The following is a 27,230-nucleotide window of genomic DNA, read 5'->3' on the forward strand; positions in this document are numbered from 1 at the left end:
CTTTCTCTCCCCCGTTGTTCTCCCCCCCCCCTTTGTCTCTCTCCCCCCCCCTTGTCTCTCTCCCCCTTTGTCTCCTCCCCCCCCCTTTGTCTCTCCCCCCCCCTTTGTCTCTCTCCCCCCCCTTTGTCTCTCCCCCCCCTTTGTCTCTCTCCCCCTTTGTCTCTCTCCCCCCCTTTGTCTCTCTCCCCCCCTTTGTCTCTCCCCCCCCCCCTTTGTCTCTCTCCCCCCCTTTGTCTCTCCCCCCCCCCTTTGTCTCTCCCCCCCCTTTGTCTCTCTCCCCCCTTTGTCTCTCTCCCCCCTTTGTCTCTTCCCCCCCTTTGCCCCCCTTTGTCTCTCTCCCCCCCCCTTTGTCTCTCTTCCCCCCCTTTGTCTCTCTCCCCCCCTTTGTCTCTCTCCCCCCCTTTGTCTCTCTCCCCCCCTTTGTCTCTCTCCCCCCCCTTTGTCTCTCTTCCCCCCCCCTTTGTCTCTCTTCCCCCCCCCTTTGTCTCTCTTCCCCCCCCCCTTTGTCTCTCTTCCCCCCCCCCTTTGTCTCTCTTCCCCCCCCCCCTTTGTCTCTCTCCCCCCCCCCCTTTGTCTCTCTTCCCCCCCCCCCTTTGTCTCTCTCCCCCCCCCCCCTTTGTCTCTCTTCCCCCCCCCTTTGTCTCTCTTCCCCCCCCCCCTTTGTCTCTCTTCCCCCCCCCCCCCCCCCCCTTGTCTCTCTCGCTCCCTCTCTGGCTCTGTGTTCACATCGCGGGACCCCGCCCGGCCACGCCCCTCGCGACACCCGGCCACAAACAGCTGTGAGGTCTGGGGAGCGCGTGGCCGCTTCTCACGCAGCAGACCTCACAGCTGTTTGTGTACCTCGCGCTCCCTATCTCACAGCTGCTTGTATGCTGTGTACCTCGCGCTCCCTATCTCAAGGCCAAGTGTTTGTCTCTACTGCGCATGACGGCTTCAGACAAACACTTGGCCTTTTATAATATAGGATATATATATATATATATATATATATATATATATATATACTGTCTGTATAAAACCATAAAAACTATTTAATAAATTGTACAATCTTCTTTATTTTCTGTAGGAGAAATCTTCCAGGGGACAGGAAAAAAGCCCTAGAAATAATGAGGCCACTAGTACATCAAGAAGAACCAATAGCTTCGGACCTGTACTGCCTGATGGGAAGGATCTATAAAGATATATTCTTGGACTCAAACTTCATGGATATAGAAAGTAGAGACAATGGTATTTCCTGGTAAGCATTTAGTATTAAAGTGATGGTAAACCCTCCCCATTTTAAAATCAGATCTGGAATATTTGTGATATTTTAGATGGAGTTCAATACATCAGTTAAAAAGAGGATGCGCTATAACTTGCTTTTTAATATAGATATGAAATTAAAATATCCTGCACTCTGCCACCCACTTCAAAAGTCTATTTTTCTGTGTCTAAAGTTTTGAATAGTTCTCCAATCCGTACTCTCCCCACATGGCACTTTTTTTTTTTTTTTTTAATTATATTTTTATTGAGGGTAAAAAGAAATATACAACATACAGGTTACTCAATGAAATAGGTACATATATAATGTCTAACATATTCATCTCTAGGCATAATAGGCAAGTTGGGGAGCAACCTCTCAACTACCCTCTATTTCTTTCATGTAATTAGCAAGAGTCCATGAGCTAGTGACGTATGGGATATACATTCCTACCAGGAGGGGCAAAGTTTCCCAAACCTCAAAATGCCTATAAATACACCCCTCACCACACCCACAAATCAGTTTTACAAACTTTGCCTCCTATGGAGGTGATGAAGTAAGTTTGTGCTAGATTCTACGTTGATATGCGCTCCGCAGCAGGTTGGAGCCCGGTTTTCCTCTCAGCGTGCAGTGAATGTCAGAGGGATGTGAGGAGAGTATTGCCTATTTGAATTCAATGATCTCCTTCTACGGGGTCTATTTCATAGGTTCTCTGTTATCGGTCGTAGAGATTCATCTCTTACCTCCCTTTTCAGATCGACGATATACTCATATATACCATTACCTCTGCTGATTTTCGTTTCAGTACTAGTTTGGCTTTCTACAACATGTAGATGAGTGTCCTGGGGTAAGTAAGTCTTATTTTCTGTGACACTCTAAGCTATGGTTGGGCACTTTTTTATAAAGTTCTAAATATATGTGTTCAAACATTTATTTGCCTTGACTCAGGATGTTCAACGTTCCTTATTTCAGACAGTCAGTTTCATATTTGGGATAATGCATATGAATCATTTTTTTCTTACCTTAAAATTTGACTTTTTTCCCTGTGGGCTGTTAGGCTCGCAGGGGCTGAAAATGCTTCATTTTATTGCGTCATTCTTGGCGCGGACTTTTTTGTTGCAAATTTATTTTTTCTGTTTCCGGCGTCATATGTGTCACCGGAAGTTGCATCATTTTTGACGTTTTTTGTGCCAAAAGTGTCGGCGTTCCGGATTTGGCATTTAGGCGCCAAATAATGTGGGCGTCTTTTTTGGCGCTAAAAAATATGGGCGTCACTATTGTCTCCACATTATTTAAGTCTCATTATTTATTGCTTCTGGTTGCTAGAAGCTTGTTCACTGGCATTTTTTTCCCATTCCTGAAACTGTCATTTAAGGAATTTGATCAATTTTGCTTTATATGTTGTTTTTTCTATTACATATTGCAAGATGTCTCCGATTGTCCCTGAGTCAGAAGCCCCTTCTGGAAACATGCTTAACTGAGTTTCAGTTCTACCAAAGCTAAGTTCATTTATTTTAAATGTTATAAATGTTTATCTTTAGCTATGGTTTGTATTAGTTATTATGATATACTTTTACATGCAGATTCCATTAGTATTTATGCTTTATACATTTCCATTCTTAAGTACAAGAAATGTTTAGAAGATTTATAAGAAATATTTTTTCTGATTAAGGCTTTGTCTGACTTCGTGCCTTCTAATACAATTTTTAGGTCTTTTTCACTTCTTTTTTAATTATTGAAGTTTCAAATGACCAACAACATACTGATTTATCCTTCTCTGATGATGTTTTTTTCTCTTTCAGAAATTCTCTTCATCAGATATTGACACTAACAAATCTACTTTTTTATATAAATTTATTATTATTAAAGTACATTTGTTCTTTGTTGAAGAGGTGTTGATTATTTTGGATATTAAGGTAACTAGTTCTTTTAAACTAGCTGACACTATTTCTGCCTTTTTATTCTTCTGTGATTTCAGAGGTTTTCTTTCCAAACTATATTCTTTGTCAGCAGTTAAATTTATTTTGGAGGGTTCTCCAATTTATTGGAGCTATCTCTACTTCTACTAATTATGCTATTGTTTTTATAGTAAAATAGTATTTATTTTCCTTTATATAGTTATATCTTATTTATGGAAAATTATTTAGTTTCAGGTACTTTTCTTGGTCTTGTGATATTGCAATTGCTTCATTTTTTCTGTTTACTTTAAGATCCAGTATCAGATTATGATTTATTTCTCTTGTTAAGTGTGTTCAGTCCACGGGTCATCCATTACTTATGGGATATATTCTCCTTCCCAACAGGCCAACAGGAAGTTGCAAGAGGATCACCCAAGCAGAGCTGCTATATAGCTCCTCCCCTCACATGTCATACCCAGTCATTCTCTTGTAACCCTCAACAAAGAAGGAGGTCGCGAGAGGAGCTGGAGTTTTTACTTATCTATTCTTCAATCAAAAGTTTGTTATTTTAAATGGCACCGGAGTGTGCTGTTTTTCTATCTCAGGCAGTATTTGGAAGAAGAAACTGCCTGCGTTTTTTCTATGATCTTAGCAGGCGTAACTAAGATCCACTGTCTGTTCTCGACATTCTGAGGAGTGGGGTAACTTCAGAAACTGGGAATAGCATACGGGGTCCTCCGCAAATGAGGTATGTGCAGTACTTTATTTTCTGGGAATGGAATTGACTAAGAAAATACTGCTGTTACCGTATGATGTAAGTACAGCCTTAAATGCAGTAGTGGCAACTGGTATCAGGCTGATAAATGTATGCGCAGTCGAGTTATTTTCTAGGGACTAGAATTTGACTGGGAAAATACTGTTCAAACTGAAATAATACTTAAGCCTTATCTGCAGTGGTAGCGACTGGTAGCAGGCTTAGTGATAACTTTGCATGACATTGGAAAATGTTGCTTTTTAATAAAACGTTTACTGGCATGTTATTCGTTTTTGTGAGGTACTTTGGTGATAAATCTCTTTGGGCATGATTTTTTTCCACATGGCTAACATATTTTTCTCCAACATAGGTGTGTCCGGTCCACGGCGTCATCCTTACTTGTGGGATATTCTCTTCCCCAACAGGAAATGGCAAAGAGCCCAGCAAAGCTGGTCACATGATCCCTCCTAGGCTCCGCCTACCCCAGTCATTCTCTTTGCCGTTGTACAGGCAACATCTCCACGGAGATGGCTTAGAGTTTTTTAGTGTTTAACTGTAGTTTTTATTATTCAATCAAGAGTTTGTTATTTTGAAATAGTGCTGGTATGTACTATTTACTCAGAAACAGAAAAGAGATGAAGATTTCTGTTTGTATGAGGAAAATGATTTTAGCAACCGTCACTAAAATCCATGGCTGTTCCACACAGGACTGTTGAGAGCAATTAACTTCAGTTGGGGGAACAGTGTGCAGTCTCTTGCTGCTTGAGGTATGACACATTCTAACAAGACGATGTAATGCTGGAAGCTGTCATTTTCCCTATGGGATCCGGTAAGCCATGTTTATTCAGCAAGTAAATAAGGGCTTCACAAGGGCTTATTAAGACTGTAGACTTTTTCTGGGCTAAATCGATTCATTATTAACACATATTTAGCCTTGAGGAATCATTTTATCTGGGTATTTTGATATAATAATATCGGCAGGCACTGTATTAGACACCTTATTCTTTAGGGGCTTTCCCAAAGCATAAGCAGAGCCTCATTTTCGCGCCGGTGTTGCGCACTTGTTTTTGAGAGGCATGGCATGCAGTCGCATGTGAGAGGAGCTCTGATACTTAGAAAAGACTTTCTGAAGGCGTCATTTGGTATCGTATTCCCCTTTGGGCTTGGTTGGGTCTCAGCAAAGCAGATACCAGGGACTGTAAAGGGGTTAAAGTTCAAAACGGCTCCGGTTCCGTTATTTTAAGGGTTAAAGCTTCCAAATTTGGTGTGCAATACTTTTAAGGCTTTAAGACACTGTGGTGAAAATTTGGTGAATTTTGAACAATTCCTTCATGTTTTTTCGCAATTGCAGTAATAAAGTGTGTTCAGTTTAAAATTTAAAGTGACAGTAACGGTTTTATTTTAAAACGTTTTTTGTACTTTGTTATCAAGTTTATGCCTGTTTAACATGTCTGAACTTCCAGATAGACTGTGTTCTGAATGTGGGGAAGCCAGAATTCCTATTCATTTAAATAAATGTGATTTATGTGATAATGACAATGATGCCCAAGATGATTCCTCAAGTGAGGGGAGTAAGCATGGTACTGCATCATTCCCTCCTTCGTCTACACGAGTCTTGCCCACTCAGGAGGCCCCTAGTACATCTAGCGCGCCAATACTCCTTACTATGCAACAATTAACGGCTGTAATGGATAATTCTGTCAAAAACATTTTAGCCAAAATGAACACTTATCAGCGTAAGCGCGGCTGCTCTGTTTTAGATACTGAAGAGCATGACGACGCTGATAATAATATTTCCGAAGGGCCCCTAACCCAGTCTGATGGGGCCAGGGAGGTTTTGTCTGAGGGAGAAATTACTGATTCAGGGAACATTTCTCAACAGGCTGAACCTGATGTGATTGCATTTAAATTTAAGTTGGAACATCTCCGCATTCTGCTTAAGGAGGTATTATCCACTTTGGATGATTGTGACAAGTTGGTCATCCCAGAGAAACTATGTAAAATGGACACGTTCCTAGAGGTGCCGGGGCTCCCAGAAGCTTTTCCTATACCCAAGCGGGTGGCGGACATTGTTAACAAGGAATGGGAAAGGCCCGGTATTCCTTTCGTCCCTCCCCCCATATTTAAAAAATTGTTTCCTATGGTCGACCCCAGAAAGGACTTATGGCAGACAGTCCCCAAGGTCGAGGGAGCGGTTTCCACTTTAAACAAACGCACCACTATACCCATAGAGGATAGTTGTGCTTTCAAAGATCCTATGGATAAAAAATTAGAAGGTTTGCTTAAAAAGATGTTTGTTCAGCAAGGTTACCTTCTACAACCAATTTCATGCATTGTCCCTGTCGCTACAGCCGCATGTTTCTGGTTCGATGATCTGATAAAGGCGGTCGATAGTGAGTCTCCTCCTTTTGAGGAGATTATGGACAGAATCAATGCTCTCAAATTGGCTAATTCTTTCACCCTAGACGCCACTTTGCAATTGGCTAGGTTAGCGGCTAAGAATTCTGGGTTTGCTATTGTGGCGCGCAGAGCGCTTTGGTTGAAATCTTGGTCGGCTGATGCGTCTTCCAAGAACAAGCTACTTAACATTCCTTTCAAGGGGAAAACGCTGTTTGGCCCTGACTTGAAAGAGATTATCTCTGATATCACTGGGGGTAAGGGCCACGCCCTTCCTCAGGATCGGCCTTTCAAGGCAAAAAATAAACCTAATTTTCGTCCCTTTCGTAGAAACGGACCAGCCCAAGGTGCTACGTCCTCTAAGCAAGAGGGTAATACTTCTCAAGCCAAGCCAGCTTGGAGACCAATGCAGGGCTGGAACAAGGGAAAGCAGGCCAAGAAACCTGCCACTGCTACCAAGACAGCATGAAATGTTGGCCCCCGATCCGGGACCGGATCTGGTGGGGGGCAGACTCTCTCTCTTCGCTCAGGCTTGGGCAAGAGATGTTCTGGATCCTTGGGCGCTAGAAATAGTCTCCCAAGGTTATCTTCTGGAATTCAAGGGACTTCCCCCAAGGGGGAGGTTCCACAGGTCTCAGTTGTCTTCAGACCACATAAAAAGACAGGCATTCTTACATTGTGTAGAAGACCTGTTAAAAATGGGAGTGATTCATCCTGTTCCATTAAGAGAACAAGGGATGGGGTTCTACTCCAATCTGTTCATAGTTCCCAAAAAAGAGGGAACGTTCAGACCAATCTTAGATCTCAAGATCTTAAACAAGTTTCTCAAGGTTCCATCGTTCAAGATGGAAACCATTCGAACTATTCTTCCTTCCATCCAGGAAGGTCAATTCATGACCACGGTGGATTTAAAGGATGCGTATCTACATATTCCTATCCACAAGGAACATCATCGGTTCCTAAGGTTCGCATTCCTGGACAAACATTACCAGTTCGTGGCGCTTCCTTTCGGATTAGCCACTGCTCCAAGGATTTTCACAAAAGTACTAGGGTCCCTTCTAGCTGTGCTAAGACCAAGGGGCATTGCTGTAGTACCTTACTTGGACGACATTCTGATTCAAGCGTCGTCCCTTCCTCAAGCAAAGGCTCACACGGACATTGTCCTGGCCTTTCTCAGATCTCACGGATGGAAAGTGAACGTGGAAAAGAGTTCTCTATCCCCGTCAACAAGGGTTCCCTTCTTGGGAACAATAATAGACTCCTTAGAAATGAGGATTTTTCTGACAGAGGCCAGAAAAACAAAACTTCTAGACTCTTGTCGGATACTTCATTCCGTTCCTCTTCCTTCCATAGCTCAGTGCATGGAAGTGATCGGGTTGATGGTAGCGGCAATGGACATAGTTCCTTTTGCGCGCATTCATCTAAGACCATTACAACTGTGCATGCTCAGTCAGTGGAATGGGGACTATACAGACTTGTCTCCGAAGATACAAGTAAATCAGAGGACCAGAGACTCACTCCGTTGGTGGCTGTCCCTGGACAACCTGTCACAAGGGATGACATTCCGCAGACCAGAGTGGGTCATTGTCACGACCGACGCCAGTCTGATGGGCTGGGGCGCGGTCTGGGGAGCCCTGAAAGCTCAGGGTCTTTGGTCTCGGGAAGAATCTCTTCTACCGATAAATATTCTGGAACTGAGAGCGATATTCAATGCTCTCAAGGCTTGGCCTCAGCTAGCGAGGGCCAAGTTCATACGGTTTCAATCAGACAACATGACAACTGTTGCGTACATCAACCATCAGGGGGGAACAAGGAGTTCCCTAGCGATGGAAGAAGTGACCAAAATCATTCTATGGGCGGAGTCTCACTCCTGCCACCTGTCTGCTATCCACATCCCAGGAGTGGAAAATTGGGAAGCGGATTTTCTGAGTCGTCAGACATTGCATCCGGGGGAGTGGGAACTCCATCCGGAAATCTTTGCCCAAGTCACTCAGCTGTGGGGCATTCCAGACATGGATCTGATGGCCTCTCGTCAGAACTTCAAAGTTCCTTGCTACGGGTCCAGATCCAGGGATCCCAAGGCGGCTCTAGTGGATGCATAGCCAGGATCAATCAGGAGAGGGCGTCGGTGATCTTGATAGCTCCTGCGTGGCCACGCAGGACTTGGTATGCAGATCTGGTGAATATGTCATCGGCTCCACCTTGGAAGCTACCTTTGAGACGAGACCTGCTTGTTCAGGGTCCGTTCGAACATCCGAATCTGGTTTCACTCCAGCTGACTGCTTGGAGATTGAACGCTTGATTTTATCGAAACGAGGGTTCTCAGATTCTGTTATCGATACTCTTGTTCAGGCCAGAAAGCCTGTAACTAGAAAGATTTACCACAAAATTTGGAAAAAATATATCTGTTGGTGTGAATCTAAAGGATTCCCTTGGGACAAGGTTAAGATTCCTAGGATTCTATCCTTCCTTCAAGAAGGATTGGAAAAGGGATTATCTGCAAGTTCCCTGAAGGGACAGATTTCTGCCTTGTCGGTGTTACTTCACAAAAAACTGGCTGCTGTGCCAGATGTTCAAGCCTTTGTTCAGGCTCTGGTTAGAATCAAGCCTGTTTACAAACCTTTGACTCCTCCTTGGAGTCTCAATTTAGTTCTTTCAGTTCTTCAGGGGGTTCCGTTTGAACCCTTGCATTCCGTTGATATTAAGTTATTATCTTGGAAAGTTTTGTTTTTAGTTGCAATTTCTTCTGCCAGAAGAGTTTCAGAATTATCTGCTCTGCAGTGTTCTCCTCCTTATCTGGTGTTCCATGCAGATAAGGTGGTTTTACGTACTAAACCTGGTTTTCTTCCAAAAGTTGTTTCTAACAAAAACATTAACCAGGAGATTATCGTACCTTCTCTGTGTCCGAAACCAGTTTCAAAGAAGGAACGTTTGTTGCACAATTTGGATGTTGTTCGCGCTCTAAAATTCTATTTGGATGCTACAAAGGATTTTAGACAAACATCTTCCTTGTTTGTTGTTTATTCCGGTAAAAGGAGAGGTCAAAAAGCAACTTCTACCTCTCTCTCTTTTTGGATTAAAAGCATCATCAGATTGGCTTACGAGACTGCCGGACGGCAGCCTCCCGAAAGAATCACAGCTCATTCCACTAGGGCTGTGGCTTCCACTTGGGCCTTCAAGAACGAGACTTCTGTTGATCAGATATGTAGGGCAGCGACTTGGTCTTCACTGCACACTTTTACCAAATTTTACAAGTTTGATACTTTTGCTTCTTCTGAGGCTATTTTTGGGAGAAAGGTTTTGCAAGCCGTGGTGCCTTCCATTTAGGTGACCTGATTTGCTCCCTCCCTTCATCCGTGTCCTAAAGCTTTGGTATTGGTTCCCACAAGTAAGGATGACGCCGTGGACCGGACACACCTATGTTGGAGAAAACAGAATTTATGTTTACCTGATAAATTACTTTCTCCAACGGTGTGTCCGGTCCACGGCCCGCCCTGGTTTTTTTAATCAGGTCTGATAATTTATTTTCTTTAACTACAGTCACCACGGTACCATATGGTTTCTCCTATGCAAATATTCCTCCTTAACGTCGGTCGAATGACTGGGGTAGGCGGAGCCTAGGAGGGATCATGTGACCAGCTTTGCTGGGCTCTTTGCCATTTCCTGTTGGGGAAGAGAATATCCCACAAGTAAGGATGACGCCGTGGACCGGACACACCGTTGGAGAAAGTAATTTATCAGGTAAACATAAATTCTGTTTTCTGCATGGAAACCGTTATATCAGGGCTCCCACTGTTGTGATAGGAGTGGGAGGGACCTTGTTTTGGCGCCTTGTTGCGCAGTTAAAATTCTAGCACAGTCTTCCTGCTTCTTCCTCCTTGATCCAGGACGTCTCTAGAGAGCTCAGGGGTCTGCAAAATTCATTTGTGAGGGAGGTAATCAGTCACAGCAGATCTGTGACAGTGTGCTTGACTGTGATTAAAAGCGTTAAATCTTAAATTGATATCCGTTTTATCCATTTTGGGTATTGAGGGGTTAATCATCCTTTTGCTAATGGGTGCAATCCTCTGCTAATAATACACTTCTTGTTAAGAATTGTTTAATTATATCTGTATTTTCTCCAACATAGGTGTGTCCGGTCCACGGCGTCATCCTTACTTGTGGGATATTCTCTTCCCCAACAGGAAATGGCAAAGAGCCCAGCAAAGCTGGTCACATGATCCCTCCTAGGCTCCGCCTACCCCAGTCATTCTCTTTGCCGTTGTACAGGCAACATCTCCACGGAGATGGCTTAGAGTTTTTTAGTGTTTAACTGTAGTTTTTATTATTCAATCAAGAGTTTGTTATTTTAAAATAGTGCTGGTATGTACTATTTACTCTGAAACAGAAAAGAGATGAAGATTTCTGTTTGTATGAGGAAAATGATTTTAGCAACCGTAACTAAAATCGATGGCTGTTCCACACAGGACTGTTGAGAGCAATTAACTTCAGTTGGGGGAACAGTGTGCAGTCTCTTTGCTGCTTGAGGTATGACACATTCTAACAAGACGATGTAATGCTGGAAGCTGTCATTTTCCCTATGGGATCCGGTAAGCCATGTTTATTACAGAGTAAATAAGGGCTTCACAAGGGCTTGTTAAGACTGTAGACATTTTCTGGGCTAAATCGATTCATATATAACACATATTTAGCCTTGAGGAATCATTTAATCTGGGTATTTTGATAAGATTATATCGGCAGGCACTGTTTTAGACACCTTATTCTCTAGGGGCTTTCCCTAATCATAAGTCAGAGCCTCATTTTCGCGCCGGTATTGCGCACTTGTTTTTGAGGACAGCATGACATGCAGTCGCATGTGTGTGGAGCTCTGATACATAGAAAAGACTTTCTGAAGGCGTCATTTGGTATCGTATTCCCCTTTGGGCTTGGTTGGGTCTCAGCAAAGCAGATACCAGGGACTGTAAAGGGGTTAAAGATAAAAACGGCTCCGGTTCCGTTATTTTAAGGGTTAAAGCTTCCAAATTTGGTGTGCAATACTTTTAAGGCTTTAAGACACTGTGGTGAAATTTTGGTGAATTTTGAACAATTCCTTCATACTTTTTCGCAATTGCAGTAATAAAGTGTGTTTAGTTTAAAATTTAAAGTGACAGTAACGGTTTTATTTTAAAACGTTTTTTGTGCTTTGTTATCAAGTTTATGCCTGTTTAACATGTCTGAACTACCAGATAGATTGTGTTCTGACTGTGGGGAAACCAAGGTTCCTTCTCATTTAACTATATGTATTTTATGTCATAAAAAAAAAAATTTAGTAAAATGATGCCCAAGATGATTCCTCAAGTGAGGGGAGTAAGCATGGTATTGCATCATCCCCTCCTTCGTCTACACCAGTCTTGCCCATACAGGAGGCCCCTAGTACATCTAGTGCGCCAATACTCCTTACTATGCAACATTTAACGGCTGTAATGGATAATTCTATCAAGAACATTTTAGCCAATATGCCCACTTATCAGCGAAAGCGCGACTGCTCTGTTTTAGAAATTCTGTAGAGCATGAGAACGCTGATGATATGGTTTCTGAAGGGCCCCTACACCAGTCTGAGGGGGCCAGGGAGGTTTTGTCTGAGGGAGAAATTTCAGATTCAGGAAACATTTCTCAACAAGCTGAACCTGATGTGATTACTTTTAAATTTAAGTTGGAACATCTCCGCGCTCTGCTTAAGGAGGTGTTATCCAATTTGGATGATTGTGATTATCTGGTCATTCCAGAACCACTATGTAAAATGGAAAAGTTCTTAGAGGCCCCGGGGCCCCCCGAAGCTTTTCCTATATCCAAGCGGGTGGCGTACATTGTTAGTAAAGAATGGGACAGGCCCGGTATACCTTTAGTACCTCCCCCCATATTTATAAAATTGTTTTCCTATAGTCGACCCCAGAAAGGACTGATGGCAGACAGTCCCCAAGGTCGAGGGGGCGGTTTCTACTCTACACAAGCGCGCCACTATACCCATAGAAGATAGTTGTGCTTTCCAAGATCCTATGGATAAAAAATTAGAAGGTCTGCTAAAGATGTTTGTTCAGCAAGGTTCCCTTCTACAACCAATTGCATGCATTGTCCCTGTCACTGCAGCCGCGTGTTTCTAGGTTCGATGAGCTAGAAAGGCGATCGATTAGTGATTCTCCTCCTTATGAGGAGATTATGGACAGAATCCGTGCTCTCAAATTGGCTAATTCTTTCACCCTAGACGCCACCTTGCAATTGGCTAGGTTAGCGGCGAAAAAATTCTGGGTTTGCTATCGTGGCGCGCAGAGCGCTTTGGTTGAAATCTTGGTCAGCGGATGCGTCTTCCAAGAACAAATTGCTTGACATTCCTTTCAAGGGGAAAACACTCTTTGGCCCTGACTTGAAAGAGATTATCTCTGATATCACTGGGGGCAAGGGCCACGCCCTTCCTCAGGATAGGTCTTTCAAGACCAAAAATAAACCTAAGTTTCGTCCCTTTCGTAGAAACGGACCAGCCCCAAGTGCTACGTCCTCTAAGCAAGAGGGTAATACTTCTCAAGCCAATCCAGCCTGGAGACCAATGCAAGGCTGGAACAAGGAAAGCAGGCCAGGAAACCTGCCACTGCTACCAAGACAGCATGAAATGCTGGCCCCCGATCCGGGACCGGATCTGGTGGGGGGCAGACTCTCTCTCTTCGCTCAGGCTTGGGCAAGAGATGTTCTGGATCCTTGGGCGCTAGAAATAGTCTCCCAAGGTTATTCTCTGGAGTTCAAGGGGCTTCCTCCAAGGGGGAGGTTCCACAGGTCTCAGTTGTCTTCAGACCACATAAGAAGACAGGCATTCTTACATTGGGTAGAAGACCTGCTAAAAATGGGAGTGATTCATCCTGTTCCATTAGGAGAACAAGGGATGGGGTTCTACTCCAATCTGTTCATAGTTCCCAAAAAAGAGGGAACGTTCAGACCAATCTTAGATCTCAAGATCTTGAACAAGTTTCTCAAGGTTCCATCGTTCAAGATGGAAACCTATTCGAACACTTCTTCCTTCCATCCAGGAAGGTCAATTCATGACCAAGGTGGATTTCAAGGATGCGTATCTACATATTCCTATCCACAAGGAACATCATCGGTTCCTAAGGTTTGCATTCCTGGACAAACATTTCCAGTTCGTGGCATTTTCTTTCGGATTAGCCACTGCTCCTAGGATTTTCTCATAGGTACTAGGGTCCCTTCTGGCGGTGCTAAGACCAAGGGGCATTGCTGTAGTACCTTACTTGGACGACATTCTGATTCGAGCGTCGTCCCTTCCTCAAGTAAAGGCTCACACGGACATTGTCCTGGCCTTTCTCAGATCTCACGGATGGAAAGTGAACGTGGAAAAGAGTTCTCTATCTCCGTCAACGAGGGTTCCCTTCTTGGGAACTATAATAGACTCCTTAGAAATGAGGATTTTTCTGACAGAAGCCAGAAAAACAAAACTTCTAGACTCTTGTCGAACACTTCATTCCGTTCCTCTTCCTTCCATAGCGCAGTGCATGGAAGTGATAGGTTTGATGGTAGCGGCAATGGACATAGTTCCTTTTGTGCGCATTCATCTAAGACCATTACAACTGTTCATGCTCAGTCAGTGGAATGGGGACTATTCAGACTTGTCTCCGAAGATACAAGTAAATCAGAGGACCAGAGACTCATTCCGTTGGTGGCTGTCCCTGGACAACCTGTCACAAGGGATGACCTTCCGCAGACCAGAGTGGGTCATTGTCACGACCGACGCCAGTCTGATGGGCTGGGGCGCGGTCTGGGGATCCCTGAAAGCTCAGGGTCTTTGGTCTCGGGTAGAATCTCTTCTACCGATAAATATTCTGGAACTGAGAGCGATATTCAATGCTCTCAAAGCTTGGCCTCAGCTAGCGAGGGCCAAGTTCATACATCAACCATCAGGGGGGAACAAGGAGTTCCCTAGCGATGGAAGAAGTGACCAAAATCATTCTATGGGCGGAGTCTCACTCCTGCCACCTGTCTGCTATCCACATCCCAGGAGTGGAAAATTGGGAAGCGGATTTTCTGAGTCGTCAGACATTGCATCCGGGGGAGTGGGAACTCCATCCGGAAATCTTTGCCCAAGTCACTCAACCGTGGGGCATTCCAGACATGGATCTGATGGCCTCTCGTCAGAACTTCAGAGTTCCTTACTACGGGTACAGATCCAGGGATCCCAAGGCGGCTCTAGTGGATGCACTAGTAGCACCTTGGACCTTCAAACTAGCTTATGTGTTCCCGCCGTTTTCCTCTCATCCCCAGGCTGGTAGCCAGGATCAATCAGGAGAGGGCGTCGGTGATTTTGATAGCTCCTGCGTGGCCACGCAGGACTTGGTATGCAGATCTGGTGAATATGTCATCGGCTCCACCATGGAAGCTACCTTTGAGAGACCTTCTTGTTCTAGGTCCGTTCGACCCACTCCAGCTGACTGCTTGGAGATTGAACGCTTGATCTTATCAAAGCGAGGGTTCTCAGATTCTGTTATTAATACTCTTGTTCAGGCCTGAAAGCCTGTAACCAGAAAAATTACCACATAATTTGGTATATCTGTTGGTGTGAATCTGCAGGATTCCCTTGGGACAAGGTTAAGATTCCTAAGAGTCTATCCTTCCTTCGAGAAGGATTGGAAAAAGGATTATCTGCAAGTTCCTTGATGGGACAGATTTCTGCCTTGTCTGTGTTACTTCACAAAAAGCTGGCAGCTGTGCCAGATGTTCTAGCCTTTGTTCAGGCTCTGGTTAGAATCAAGCCTGTTTACAAAATTTTGACTCCTCCTTGGAGTCTCAACCTAGTTCTTTCAGTTCTTCAGGGGGTTCCGTTTGAACCCTTACATTCCGTTGATATTAAGTTATTATCTTGGAAAGTTTTGTTTTTGGTTGCAATTTCTTCTGCTAGAAGAGTTTCAGAATTATCTGCTCTGCAGTGTTCTTCTCCTTATCTGGTGTTCCATGCAGATAAGGTGGTTTTGCGTACTAAACCTGGTTTTCTTCCAAAAGTTGTTTCTAACAAAAACATTAACCAGAAGATAGTTGTGCCTTCTTTGTGTCCTAATCCAGTTTCAAAGAAGGAACGTTTGTTGCACAACTTGGATGTAGTTCGTGCTCTCAAATTTTACTTAGCAGCTACTAAGGATTTCAGACAAACTTTGTCTTTGTTTGTTGTTTATTCTGGTAAACGGAGAGGTCAAAAAGCAACTTCTACCTCTCTCTCCTTCTGGATTAAAAGCATTATCCGATTGGCTTATGAGACTGCCGGACGGCAGCCTCCTGAAAGAATCACAGCTCACTCCACTAGGGCTGTGGCTTCCACATGGGCCTTCAAGAACGAGGCTTCTGTTGATCAGATATGTAAGGCAGCGACTTGGTCTTCACTGCACACTTTTTCTAAATTTTACAAATTTGATACTTTTGCTTCTTCTGAGGCTATTTTTGGGAGAAAGGTTTTGCAAGCCGTGGTGCCTTCCATTTAGGTGACCTGATTTGCTCCCTCCCTTCATCCGTGTCCTAAAGCTTTGGTATTGGTTCCCACAAGTAAGGATGACGCCGTGGACCGGACACACCTATGTTGGAGAAAACAGAATTTATGTTTACCTGATAAATTACTTTCTCCAACGGTGTGTCCGGTCCACGGCCCGCCCTGGTTTTTTTAATCAGGTCTGATAATTGATTTTCTTTAACTACAGTCACCACGGTAACATATGGTTTCTCCTATGCAAATATTCCTCCTTAACGTCGGTCGAATGACTGGGGTAGGCGGAGCCTAGGAGGGATCATGTGACCAGCTTTGCTGGGCTCTTTGCCATTTCCTGTTGGGGAAGAGAATATCCCACAAGTAAGGATGACGCCGTGGACCGGACACACCGTTGGAGAAAGTAATTTATCAGGTAAACATAAATTCGCGCTGATGACACGAGAGCCATGTCTGATACTGCGTCACAATTTGCAGAACATGAGGACGGTGAGCTTCATTCTGTCGGTGACGGTTCTGATCCGGGGAGACTGGATTCAGAAATTTCAAATTTTAAATTTAAGCTTGAGAACCTCCGTGTGTTACTAGGGGAGGTATTAGCGGCTCTGAATGATTGCGACACGGTGGCAATTCCAGAGAAATAGTGTAGGTTGGATAGATACTATGCGGTACCGGTGTGTACTGACGTCTTTCCTATACCAAAAAGACTTACAGAAATTATTAGTAAGGAGTGGGATAGACCCGGTGTGCCTTTTTCCCCTCCCCCGATATTTAAATGTTCCCTATAGACGCCACCACACGAGACTTATGGCAGACGGTCCCTAAGGTGGAGGGAGCAGTTTCTACGTTAGCCAAGCGTACCACTATCCCGGTGGAGGATAGCTGTGCTTTCTCAGATCCAATGGATAAAAAATTAGAGGGTTATCTTCTGTTTTCGTGCCTTTTGTAACTTCAAGGCAGGAGCAGCATCGACTTCCTCCGCTCCAAAACAGGAAGGAACTACTGCTCGTTACAGACAGGGTTGGAAAGGCAACCAGTCATGGAACAAGGGCAAGCAGGCCAGAAAGCCTACTCCCGCCCCTAAGACAGGGCCCCCTATCCGGAGACGGATTTAGTGGGGGGCAGACTTTCTCTCTTCGCCCAGGCTTGGGCAAGAGATGTGCAGGATCCCTGGACGTTAAAGATTATATCTCAGGGATACCTTCTGGATTTCAAAACCTCTCCTCCACAAGGGAGGTTCCATCTTTCGAGGTTATCAACAAACCTAGTAAAGAGAGAGGCATTTCTACAATGTGTACAAGACCTCTTAATCATGGGAGTGATCCACTCAGTTCCGCGATCGGAACAGGGACAAGGATTTTACTCAAATCTATTTGTGGTTCCCAAAAAAGAGGGAACCTTCAGACCAATCTTGGATTTAAAGATCTTAAACAAATTCCTAAGGGTACCATCGTTCAAGATGGAAACCATTCGAACCATCCTACCCATGATCCAAGAGGGTCAATATACGACCACAGTGGACTTAAAGGATGCTTACCTTCATATACCGATTCACAAAGATCATTATCGGTACCTAAGGTTTGCCTTTCTAGACAGGCATTACCAGTTTGTGGCTCTTCCCTTCGGGTTAGCCACGGCCCCGAGAATTTTTACGAAGGTTCTGGGCTCACTTTTGGCGGTACTAAGACCACGAGGCATAGCGGTAGCCCCGTACCTAGACGACATTCTGATACAAGCGTCAAGTTTTCAGAATGCAAAGTCTCATACAGAGATAGTTCTAGCATTTCTGAGGTCGCATGGGTGGAAAGTGAACGTGGAAAAGAATTCTCTGTCACTCTAAGCTATGGTTGGGCACTTTTTTATAAAGTTCTAAATATATGTGTTCAAACATTTATTTGCCTTGACTCAGGATGTTCAACGTTCCTTATTTCAGACAGTCAGTTTCATATTTGGGATAATGCATATGAATCAATTTTTTCTTACCTTAAAATTTGACTTTTTTCCCTGTGGGCTGTTAGGCTCGCAGGGGCTGAAAATGCTTCATTTTATTGCGTCATTCTTGGCGCGGACTTTTTTGTTGCAAATTTATTTTTTCTGTTTCCGGCGTCATATGTGTCACCGGAAGTTGCGTCATTTTTGACGTTTTTTGTGCCAAAAGTGTCGGCGTTCCGGATTTGGCATTTAGGCGCCAAATAATGTGGGCGTCTTTTTTGGCGCTAAAAAATATGGGCGTCACTATTGTCTCCACATTATTTAAGTCTCATTATTTATTGCTTCTGGTTGCTAGAAGCTTGTTCACTGGCATTTTTTTCCCATTCCTGAAACTGTCATTTAAGGAATTTGATCAATTTTGCTTTATATGTTGTTTTTTCTATTACATATTGCAAGATGTCTCCGATTGTCCCTGAGTCAGAAGCCCCTTCTGGAAACATGCTTAACTGAGTTTCAGTTCTACCAAAGCTAAGTTCATTTATTTTAAATGTTATAAATGTTTATCTTTAGCTATGGTTTGTATTAGTTATTATGATATACTTTTACATGCAGATTCCATTAGTATTTATGCTTTATACATTTCCATTCTTAAGTACAAGAAATGTTTAGAAGATTTATAAGAAATATTTTTTCTGATTAAGGCTTTGTCTGACTTCGTGCCTTCTAATACAATTTTTAGGTCTTTTTCACTTCTTTTTTAATTATTGAAGTTTCAAATGACCAACAACATACTGATTTATCCTTCTCTGATGATGTTTTTTTCTCTTTCAGAAATTCTCTTCATCAGATATTGACACTAACAAATCTACTTTTTTATATAAATTTATTATTATTAAAGTACATTTGTTCTTTGTTGAAGAGGTGTTGATTATTTTGGATATTAAGGTAACTAGTTCTTTTAAACTAGCTGACACTATTTCTGCCTTTTTATTCTTCTGTGATTTCAGAGGTTTTCTTTCCAAACTATATTCTTTGTCAGCAGTTAAATTTATTTTGGAGGGTTCTCCAATTTATTGGAGCTATCTCTACTTCTACTAATTATGCTATTGTTTTTATAGTAAAATAGTATTTATTTTCCTTTATATAGTTATATCTTATTTATGGAAAATTATTTAGTTTCAGGTACTTTTCTTGGTCCTGTGATATTGCAATTGCTTCATTTTTTCTGTTTACTTTAAGATCCAGTATCAGATTATGATTTATTTCTCTTGTTAAGTGTGTTCAGTCCACGGGTCATCCATTACTTATGGGATATATTCTCCTTCCCAACAGGCCAACAGGAAGTTGCAAGAGGATCACCCAAGCAGAGCTGCTATATAGCTCCTCCCCTCACATGTCATACCCAGTCATTCTCTTGTAACCCTCAACAAAGAAGGAGGTCGCGAGAGGAGCTGGAGTTTTTACTTATCTATTCTTCAATCAAAAGTTTGTTATTTTAAATGGCACCGGAGTGTGCTGTTTTTCTATCTCAGGCAGTATTTGGAAGAAGAAACTGCCTGCGTTTTTTCTATGATCTTAGCAGGCGTAACTAAGATCCACTGTCTGTTCTCGACATTCTGAGGAGTGGGGTAACTTCAGAAACTGGGAATAGCATACGGGGTCCTCCGCAAATGAGGTATGTGCAGTACTTTATTTTCTGGGAATGGAATTGACTAAGAAAATACTGCTGTTACCGTATGATGTAAGTACAGCCTTAAATGCAGTAGTGGCAACTGGTATCAGGCTGATAAATGTATGCGCAGTCGAGTTATTTTCTAGGGACTAGAATTTGACTGGGAAAATACTGTTCAAACTGAAATAATACTTAAGCCTTATCTGCAGTGGTAGCGACTGGTAGCAGGCTTAGTGATAACTTTGCATGACATTGGAAAATGTTGCTTTTTAATAAAACGTTTACTGGCATGTTATTCGTTTTTGTGAGGTACTTTGGTGATAAATCTCTTTGGGCATGATTTTTTTCCACATGGCTAACATATTTTTCTGCATGGAAACCGTTATATCAGGGCTCCCACTGTTGTGATAGGAGTGGGAGGGACCTTGTTTTGGCGCCTTGTTGCGCAGTTAAAATTCTAGCACAGTCTTCCTGCTTCTTCCTCCTTGATCCAGGACGTCTCTAGAGAGCTCAGGGGTCTGCAAAATTCATTTGTGAGGGAGGTAATCAGTCACAGCAGATCTGTGACAGTGTGCTTGACTGTGATTAAAAGCGTTAAATCTTAAATTGATATCCGTTTTATCCATTTTGGGTATTGAGGGGTTAATCATCCTTTTGCTAATGGGTGCAATCCTCTGCTAATAATACACTTCTTGTTAAGAATTGTTTAATTATATCTGTATTTTTGAAGCGCTGCAGCGTTTTTTATATTGCTTGTAAACTTATTGAAAGTGATTTCCAAGCTTGCTAGTTTCATTGCTAAGTCTGTTTAAACATGTCTGATTCAGAGGAAACTGTTTGTTTGTCATGTTCAAAAGCCAATGTGGAGCCCAATAGAACGATGTGTACCAATTGTATTGATATTGCTTTGAATAAAAGTCAATCCGTACCGATAAAGAAACTATCACCAGACAACGAGGGGGAAGTTATGCCGCCTAACTCTCCTCACGTGTCAGTACCTGCGTCTCCCGCTCGGGAGATGCGTAGGATTGAGACGCCAAGTACATCTAGGCCCTTACAAATCACTTTACATGATATGGCTAATGTTATGAAAGAAGTATTATATAATATGCCCGAATTAAGGGGCAAACGCGATAGCTCTGGGTTAAGGACAAAGCGCGCTGATGACACGAGAGCCATGTCTGATACTGCGTCACAATTTGCAGAACATGAGGACGGTGAGCTTCATTCTGTCGGTGACGGTTCTGATCCGGGGAGACTGGATTCAGAAATTTCAAATTTTAAATTTAAGCTTGAGAACCTCCGTGTGTTACTAGGGGAGGTATTAGCGGCTCTGAATGATTGCGACACGGTGGCAATTCCAGAGAAATAGTGTAGGTTGGATAGATACTATGCGGTACCGGTGTGTACTGACGTCTTTCCTATACCAAAAAGACTTACAGAAATTATTAGTAAGGAGTGGGATAGACCCGGTGTGCCTTTTTCCCCTCCCCCGATATTTAAATGTTCCCTATAGACGCCACCACACGAGACTTATGGCAGACGGTCCCTAAGGTGGAGGGAGCAGTTTCTACGTTAGCCAAGCGTACCACTATCCCGGTGGAGGATAGCTGTGCTTTCTCAGATCCAATGGATAAAAAATTAGAGGGTTATCTTAAGAAGATGTTTGTTCAACAGGGTTTTATATTGCAGCCTCTTGCATGCATTGCGCCTGTCACGGCTGCAGCGGCATTCTGGTTTGAGTCTCTGGAAGAGGCGATTCGCACAGAGCCATTGGATGAGGCTTTGAGCAAAGTTAGAACCCTTAAGCAAGCTAATGCGTTTGTTTCAGATGCCGTAGTACATCTAACCAAACTTACGGCTAAAAATTCCGGATTCGCCATACAGGCGCGCAGAGCGCTCTGGCTTAAATCCTGGTCAGCGGATGTAACTTCCAAGTCTAAGCTACTTAATATTCCTTTCAAAGGGCAGACCTTATTCGGGCCCGGCTTGAAGGAAATTATTGCTGACATTACGGGAGGTAAGGGCCACGCCCTTCCTCAGGACAGGGCCAAACCAAAGGCCAAACTGTCTAATTTTCGTGCCTTTTGTAACTTCAAGGCAGGAGCAGCATCGACTTCCTCCGCTCCAAAACAGGAAGGAACTACTGCTCGTTACAGACAGGGTTGGAAAGGCAACCAGTCATGGAACAAGGGCAAGCAGGCCAGAAAGCCTACTCCCGCTCCTAAGACAGGGCCCCCTATCCGGAGACGGATTTAGTGGGGGGCAGACTTTCTCTCTTCGCCCAGGCTTGGGCAAGAGATGTGCAGGATCCCTGGACGTTAAAGATTATATCTCAGGGATACCTTCTGGATTTCAAAACCTCTCCTCCACAAGGGAGGTTCCATCTTTCGAGGTTATCAACAAACCTAGTAAAGAGAGAGGCATTTCTACAATGTGTACAAGACCTCTTAATCATGGGAGTGATCCACTCAGTTCCGCGATCGGAACAGGGACAAGGATTTTACTCAAATCTATTTGTGGTTCCCAAAAAAGAGGGAACCTTCAGACCAATCTTGGATTTAAAGATCTTAAACAAATTCCTAAGGGTACCATCGTTCAAGATGGAAACCATTCGAACCATCCTACCCATGATCCAAGAGGGTCAATATACGACCACAGTGGACTTAAAGGATGCTTACCTTCATATACCGATTCACAAAGATCATTATCGGTACCTAAGGTTTGCCTTTCTAGACAGGCATTACCAGTTTGTGGCTCTTCCCTTCGGGTTAGCCACGGCCCCGAGAATTTTTACGAAGGTTCTGGGCTCACTTTTGGCGGTACTAAGACCACGAGGCATAGCGGTAGCCCCGTACCTAGACGACATTCTGATACAAGCGTCAAGTTTTCAGAATGCAAAGTCTCATACAGAGATAGTTCTAGCATTTCTGAGGTCGCATGGGTGGAAAGTGAACGTGGAAAAGAATTCTCTGTCACTCTAAGCTATGGTTGGGCACTTTTTTATAAAGTTCTAAATATATGTGTTCAAACATTTATTTGCCTTGACTCAGGATGTTCAACGTTCCTTATTTCAGACAGTCAGTTTCATATTTGGGATAATGCATATGAATCAATTTTTTCTTACCTTAAAATTTGACTTTTTTCCCTGTGGGCTGTTAGGCTCGCAGGGGCTGAAAATGCTTCATTTTATTGCGTCATTCTTGGCGCGGACTTTTTTGTTGCAAATTTATTTTTTCTGTTTCCGGCGTCATATGTGTCACCGGAAGTTGCGTCATTTTTGACGTTTTTTGTGCCAAAAGTGTCGGCGTTCCGGATTTGGCATTTAGGCGCCAAATAATGTGGGCGTCTTTTTTGGCGCTAAAAAATATGGGCGTCACTATTGTCTCCACATTATTTAAGTCTCATTATTTATTGCTTCTGGTTGCTAGAAGCTTGTTCACTGGCATTTTTTTCCCATTCCTGAAACTGTCATTTAAGGAATTTGATCAATTTTGCTTTATATGTTGTTTTTTCTATTACATATTGCAAGATGTCTCCGATTGTCCCTGAGTCAGAAGCCCCTTCTGGAAACATGCTTAACTGAGTTTCAGTTCTACCAAAGCTAAGTTCATTTATTTTAAATGTTATAAATGTTTATCTTTAGCTATGGTTTGTATTAGTTATTATGATATACTTTTACATGCAGATTCCATTAGTATTTATGCTTTATACATTTCCATTCTTAAGTACAAGAAATGTTTAGAAGATTTATAAGAAATATTTTTTCTGATTAAGGCTTTGTCTGACTTCGTGCCTTCTAATACAATTTTTAGGTCTTTTTCACTTCTTTTTTAATTATTGAAGTTTCAAATGACCAACAACATACTGATTTATCCTTCTCTGATGATGTTTTTTTCTCTTTCAGAAATTCTCTTCATCAGATATTGACACTAACAAATCTACTTTTTTATATAAATTTATTATTATTAAAGTACATTTGTTCTTTGTTGAAGAGGTGTTGATTATTTTGGATATTAAGGTAACTAGTTCTTTTAAACTAGCTGACACTATTTCTGCCTTTTTATTCTTCTGTGATTTCAGAGGTTTTCTTTCCAAACTATATTCTTTGTCAGCAGTTAAATTTATTTTGGAGGGTTCTCCAATTTATTGGAGCTATCTCTACTTCTACTAATTATGCTATTGTTTTTATAGTAAAATAGTATTTATTTTCCTTTATATAGTTATATCTTATTTATGGAAAATTATTTAGTTTCAGGTACTTTTCTTGGTCCTGTGATATTGCAATTGCTTCATTTTTTCTGTTTACTTTAAGATCCAGTATCAGATTATGATTTATTTCTCTTGTTAAGTGTGTTCAGTCCACGGGTCATCCATTACTTATGGGATATATTCTCCTTCCCAACAGGCCAACAGGAAGTTGCAAGAGGATCACCCAAGCAGAGCTGCTATATAGCTCCTCCCCTCACATGTCATACCCAGTCATTCTCTTGTAACCCTCAACAAAGAAGGAGGGCGCGAGAGGAGCTGGAGTTTTTACTTATCTATTCTTCAATCAAAAGTTTGTTATTTTAAATGGCACCGGAGTGTGCTGTTTTTCTATCTCAGGCAGTATTTGGAAGAAGAAACTGCCTGCGTTTTTTCTATGATCTTAGAAGGCGTAACTAAGATCCACTGTCTGTTCTCGACATTCTGAGGAGTGGGGTAACTTCAGAAACTGGGAATAGCATACGGGGTCCTCCGCAAATGAGGTATGTGCAGTACTTTATTTTCTGGGAATGGAATTGACTAAGAAAATACTGCTGTTACCGTATGATGTAAGTACAGCCTTAAATGCAGTAGTGGCAACTGGTATCAGGCTGATAAATGTATGCGCAGTCGAGTTATTTTCTAGGGACTAGAATTTGACTGGGAAAATACTGTTCAAACTGAAATAATACTTAAGCCTTATCTGCAGTGGTAGCGACTGGTAGCAGGCTTAGTGATAACTTTGCATGACATTGGAAAATGTTGCTTTTTAATAAAACGTTTACTGGCATGTTATTCGTTTTTGTGAGGTACTTTGGTGATAAATCTCTTTGGGCATGATTTTTTTCCACATGGCTAACATATTTTTCTGCATGGAAACCGTTATATCAGGGCTCCCACTGTTGTGATAGGAGTGGGAGGGACCTTGTTTTGGCGCCTTGTTGCGCAGTTAAAATTCTAGCACAGTCTTCCTGCTTCTTCCTCCTTGATCCAGGACGTCTCTAGAGAGCTCAGGGGTCTGCAAAATTCATTTGTGAGGGAGGTAATCAGTCACAGCAGATCTGTGACAGTGTGCTTGACTGTGATTAAAAGCGTTAAATCTTAAATTGATATCCGTTTTATCCATTTTGGGTATTGAGGGGTTAATCATCCTTTTGCTAATGGGTGCAATCCTCTGCTAATAATACACTTCTTGTTAAGAATTGTTTAATTATATCTGTATTTTTGAAGCGCTGCAGCGTTTTTTATATTGCTTGTAAACTTATTGAAAGTGATTTCCAAGCTTGCTAGTTTCATTGCTAAGTCTGTTTAAACATGTCTGATTCAGAGGAAACTGTTTGTTTGTCATGTTCAAAAGCCAATGTGGAGCCCAATAGAACGATGTGTACCAATTGTATTGATATTGCTTTGAATAAAAGTCAATCCGTACCGATAAAGAAACTATCACCAGACAACGAGGGGGAAGTTATGCCGCCTAACTCTCCTCACGTGTCAGTACCTGCGTCTCCCGCTCGGGAGATGCGTAGGATTGAGACGCCAAGTACATCTAGGCCCTTACAAATCACTTTACATGATATGGCTAATGTTATGAAAGAAGTATTATATAATATGCCCGAATTAAGGGGCAAACGCGATAGCTCTGGGTTAAGGACAAAGCGCGCTGATGACACGAGAGCCATGTCTGATACTGCGTCACAATTTGCAGAACATGAGGACGGTGAGCTTCATTCTGTCGGTGACGGTTCTGATCCGGGGAGACTGGATTCAGAAATTTCAAATTTTAAATTTAAGCTTGAGAACCTCCGTGTGTTACTAGGGGAGGTATTAGCGGCTCTGAATGATTGCGACACGGTGGCAATTCCAGAGAAATTGTGTAGGTTGGATAGATACTATGCGGTACCGGTGTGTACTGACGTCTTTCCTATACCAAAAAGACTTACAGAAATTATTAGTAAGGAGTGGGATAGACCCGGTGTGCCTTTTTCCCCTCCCCCGATATTTAAATGTTCCCTATAGACGCCACCACACGAGACTTATGGCAGACGGTCCCTAAGGTGGAGGGAGCAGTTTCTACGTTAGCCAAGCGTACCACTATCCCGGTGGAGGATAGCTGTGCTTTCTCAGATCCAATGGATAAAAAATTAGAGGGTTATCTTAAGAAGATGTTTGTTCAACAGGGTTTTATATTGCAGCCTCTTGCATGCATTGCGCCTGTCACGGCTGCAGCGGCATTCTGGTTTGAGTCTCTGGAAGAGGCGATTCGCACAGAGCCATTGGATGAGGCTTTGAGCAAAGTTAGAACCCTTAAGCAAGCTAATGCGTTTGTTTCAGATGCCGTAGTACATCTAACCAAACTTACGGCTAAAAATTCCGGATTCGCCATACAGGCGCGCAGAGCGCTCTGGCTTAAATCCTGGTCAGCGGATGTAACTTCCAAGTCTAAGCTACTTAATATTCCTTTCAAAGGGCAGACCTTATTCGGGCCCGGCTTGAAGGAAATTATTGCTGACATTACGGGAGGTAAGGGCCACGCCCTTCCTCAGGACAGGGCCAAACCAAAGGCCAAACTGTCTAATTTTCGTGCCTTTTGTAACTTCAAGGCAGGAGCAGCATCGACTTCCTCCGCTCCAAAACAGGAAGGAACTACTGCTCGTTACAGACAGGGTTGGAAAGGCAACCAGTCATGGAACAAGGGCAAGCAGGCCAGAAAGCCTACTCCCGCCCCTAAGACAGGGCCCCCTATCCGGAGACGGATTTAGTGGGGGGCAGACTTTCTCTCTTCGCCCAGGCTTGGGCAAGAGATGTGCAGGATCCCTGGACGTTAAAGATTATATCTCAGGGATACCTTCTGGATTTCAAAACCTCTCCTCCACAAGGGAGGTTCCATCTTTCGAGGTTATCAACAAACCTAGTAAAGAGAGAGGCATTTCTACAATGTGTACAAGACCTCTTAATCATGGGAGTGATCCACTCAGTTCCGCGATCGGAACAGGGACAAGGATTTTACTCAAATCTATTTGTGGTTCCCAAAAAAGAGGGAACCTTCAGACCAATCTTGGATTTAAAGATCTTAAACAAATTCCTAAGGGTACCATCGTTCAAGATGGAAACCATTCGAACCATCCTACCCATGATCCAAGAGGGTCAATATACGACCACAGTGGACTTAAAGGATGCTTACCTTCATATACCGATTCACAAAGATCATTATCGGTACCTAAGGTTTGCCTTTCTAGACAGGCATTACCAGTTTGTGGCTCTTCCCTTCGGGTTAGCCACGGCCCCGAGAATTTTTACGAAGGTTCTGGGCTCACTTTTGGCGGTACTAAGACCACGAGGCATAGCGGTGGCCCCGTACCTAGACGACATTCTGATACAAGCGTCAAGTTTTCAGAATGCAAAGTCTCATACAGAGATAGTTCTAGCATTTCTGAGGTCGCATGGGTGGAAAGTGAACGTGGAAAAGAATTCTCTGTCACTCTAAGCTATGGTTGGGCACTTTTTTATAAAGTTCTAAATATATGTGTTCAAACATTTATTTGCCTTGACTCAGGATGTTCAACGTTCCTTATTTCAGACAG

The 27,230-nt window shown here is 42.9% G+C and overlaps 1 protein-coding gene across 3 annotated transcripts in view; it reads left to right on the forward strand.

Moving 5' to 3' along the window:
* Window positions 1–27,230, forward strand: part of MAP3K5 (mitogen-activated protein kinase kinase kinase 5) — a 690,524-nt gene that overhangs the window by 289,383 nt on the left and 373,911 nt on the right. For all 3 annotated transcript variants that reach the window (XM_053710886.1, XM_053710887.1, XM_053710888.1), the window contains exon 7: window positions 1,067–1,237. In XM_053710886.1, the coding sequence (XP_053566861.1) occupies window positions 1,067–1,237 (171 nt within the window). The remainder of the gene's footprint in view (window positions 1–1,066; window positions 1,238–27,230) is intronic.

This window comes from Bombina bombina, chromosome 4 (genome assembly GCF_027579735.1).
Source record: "Bombina bombina isolate aBomBom1 chromosome 4, aBomBom1.pri, whole genome shotgun sequence".
NCBI classification, from domain to species: Eukaryota; Metazoa; Chordata; class Amphibia; order Anura; family Bombinatoridae; genus Bombina; species Bombina bombina.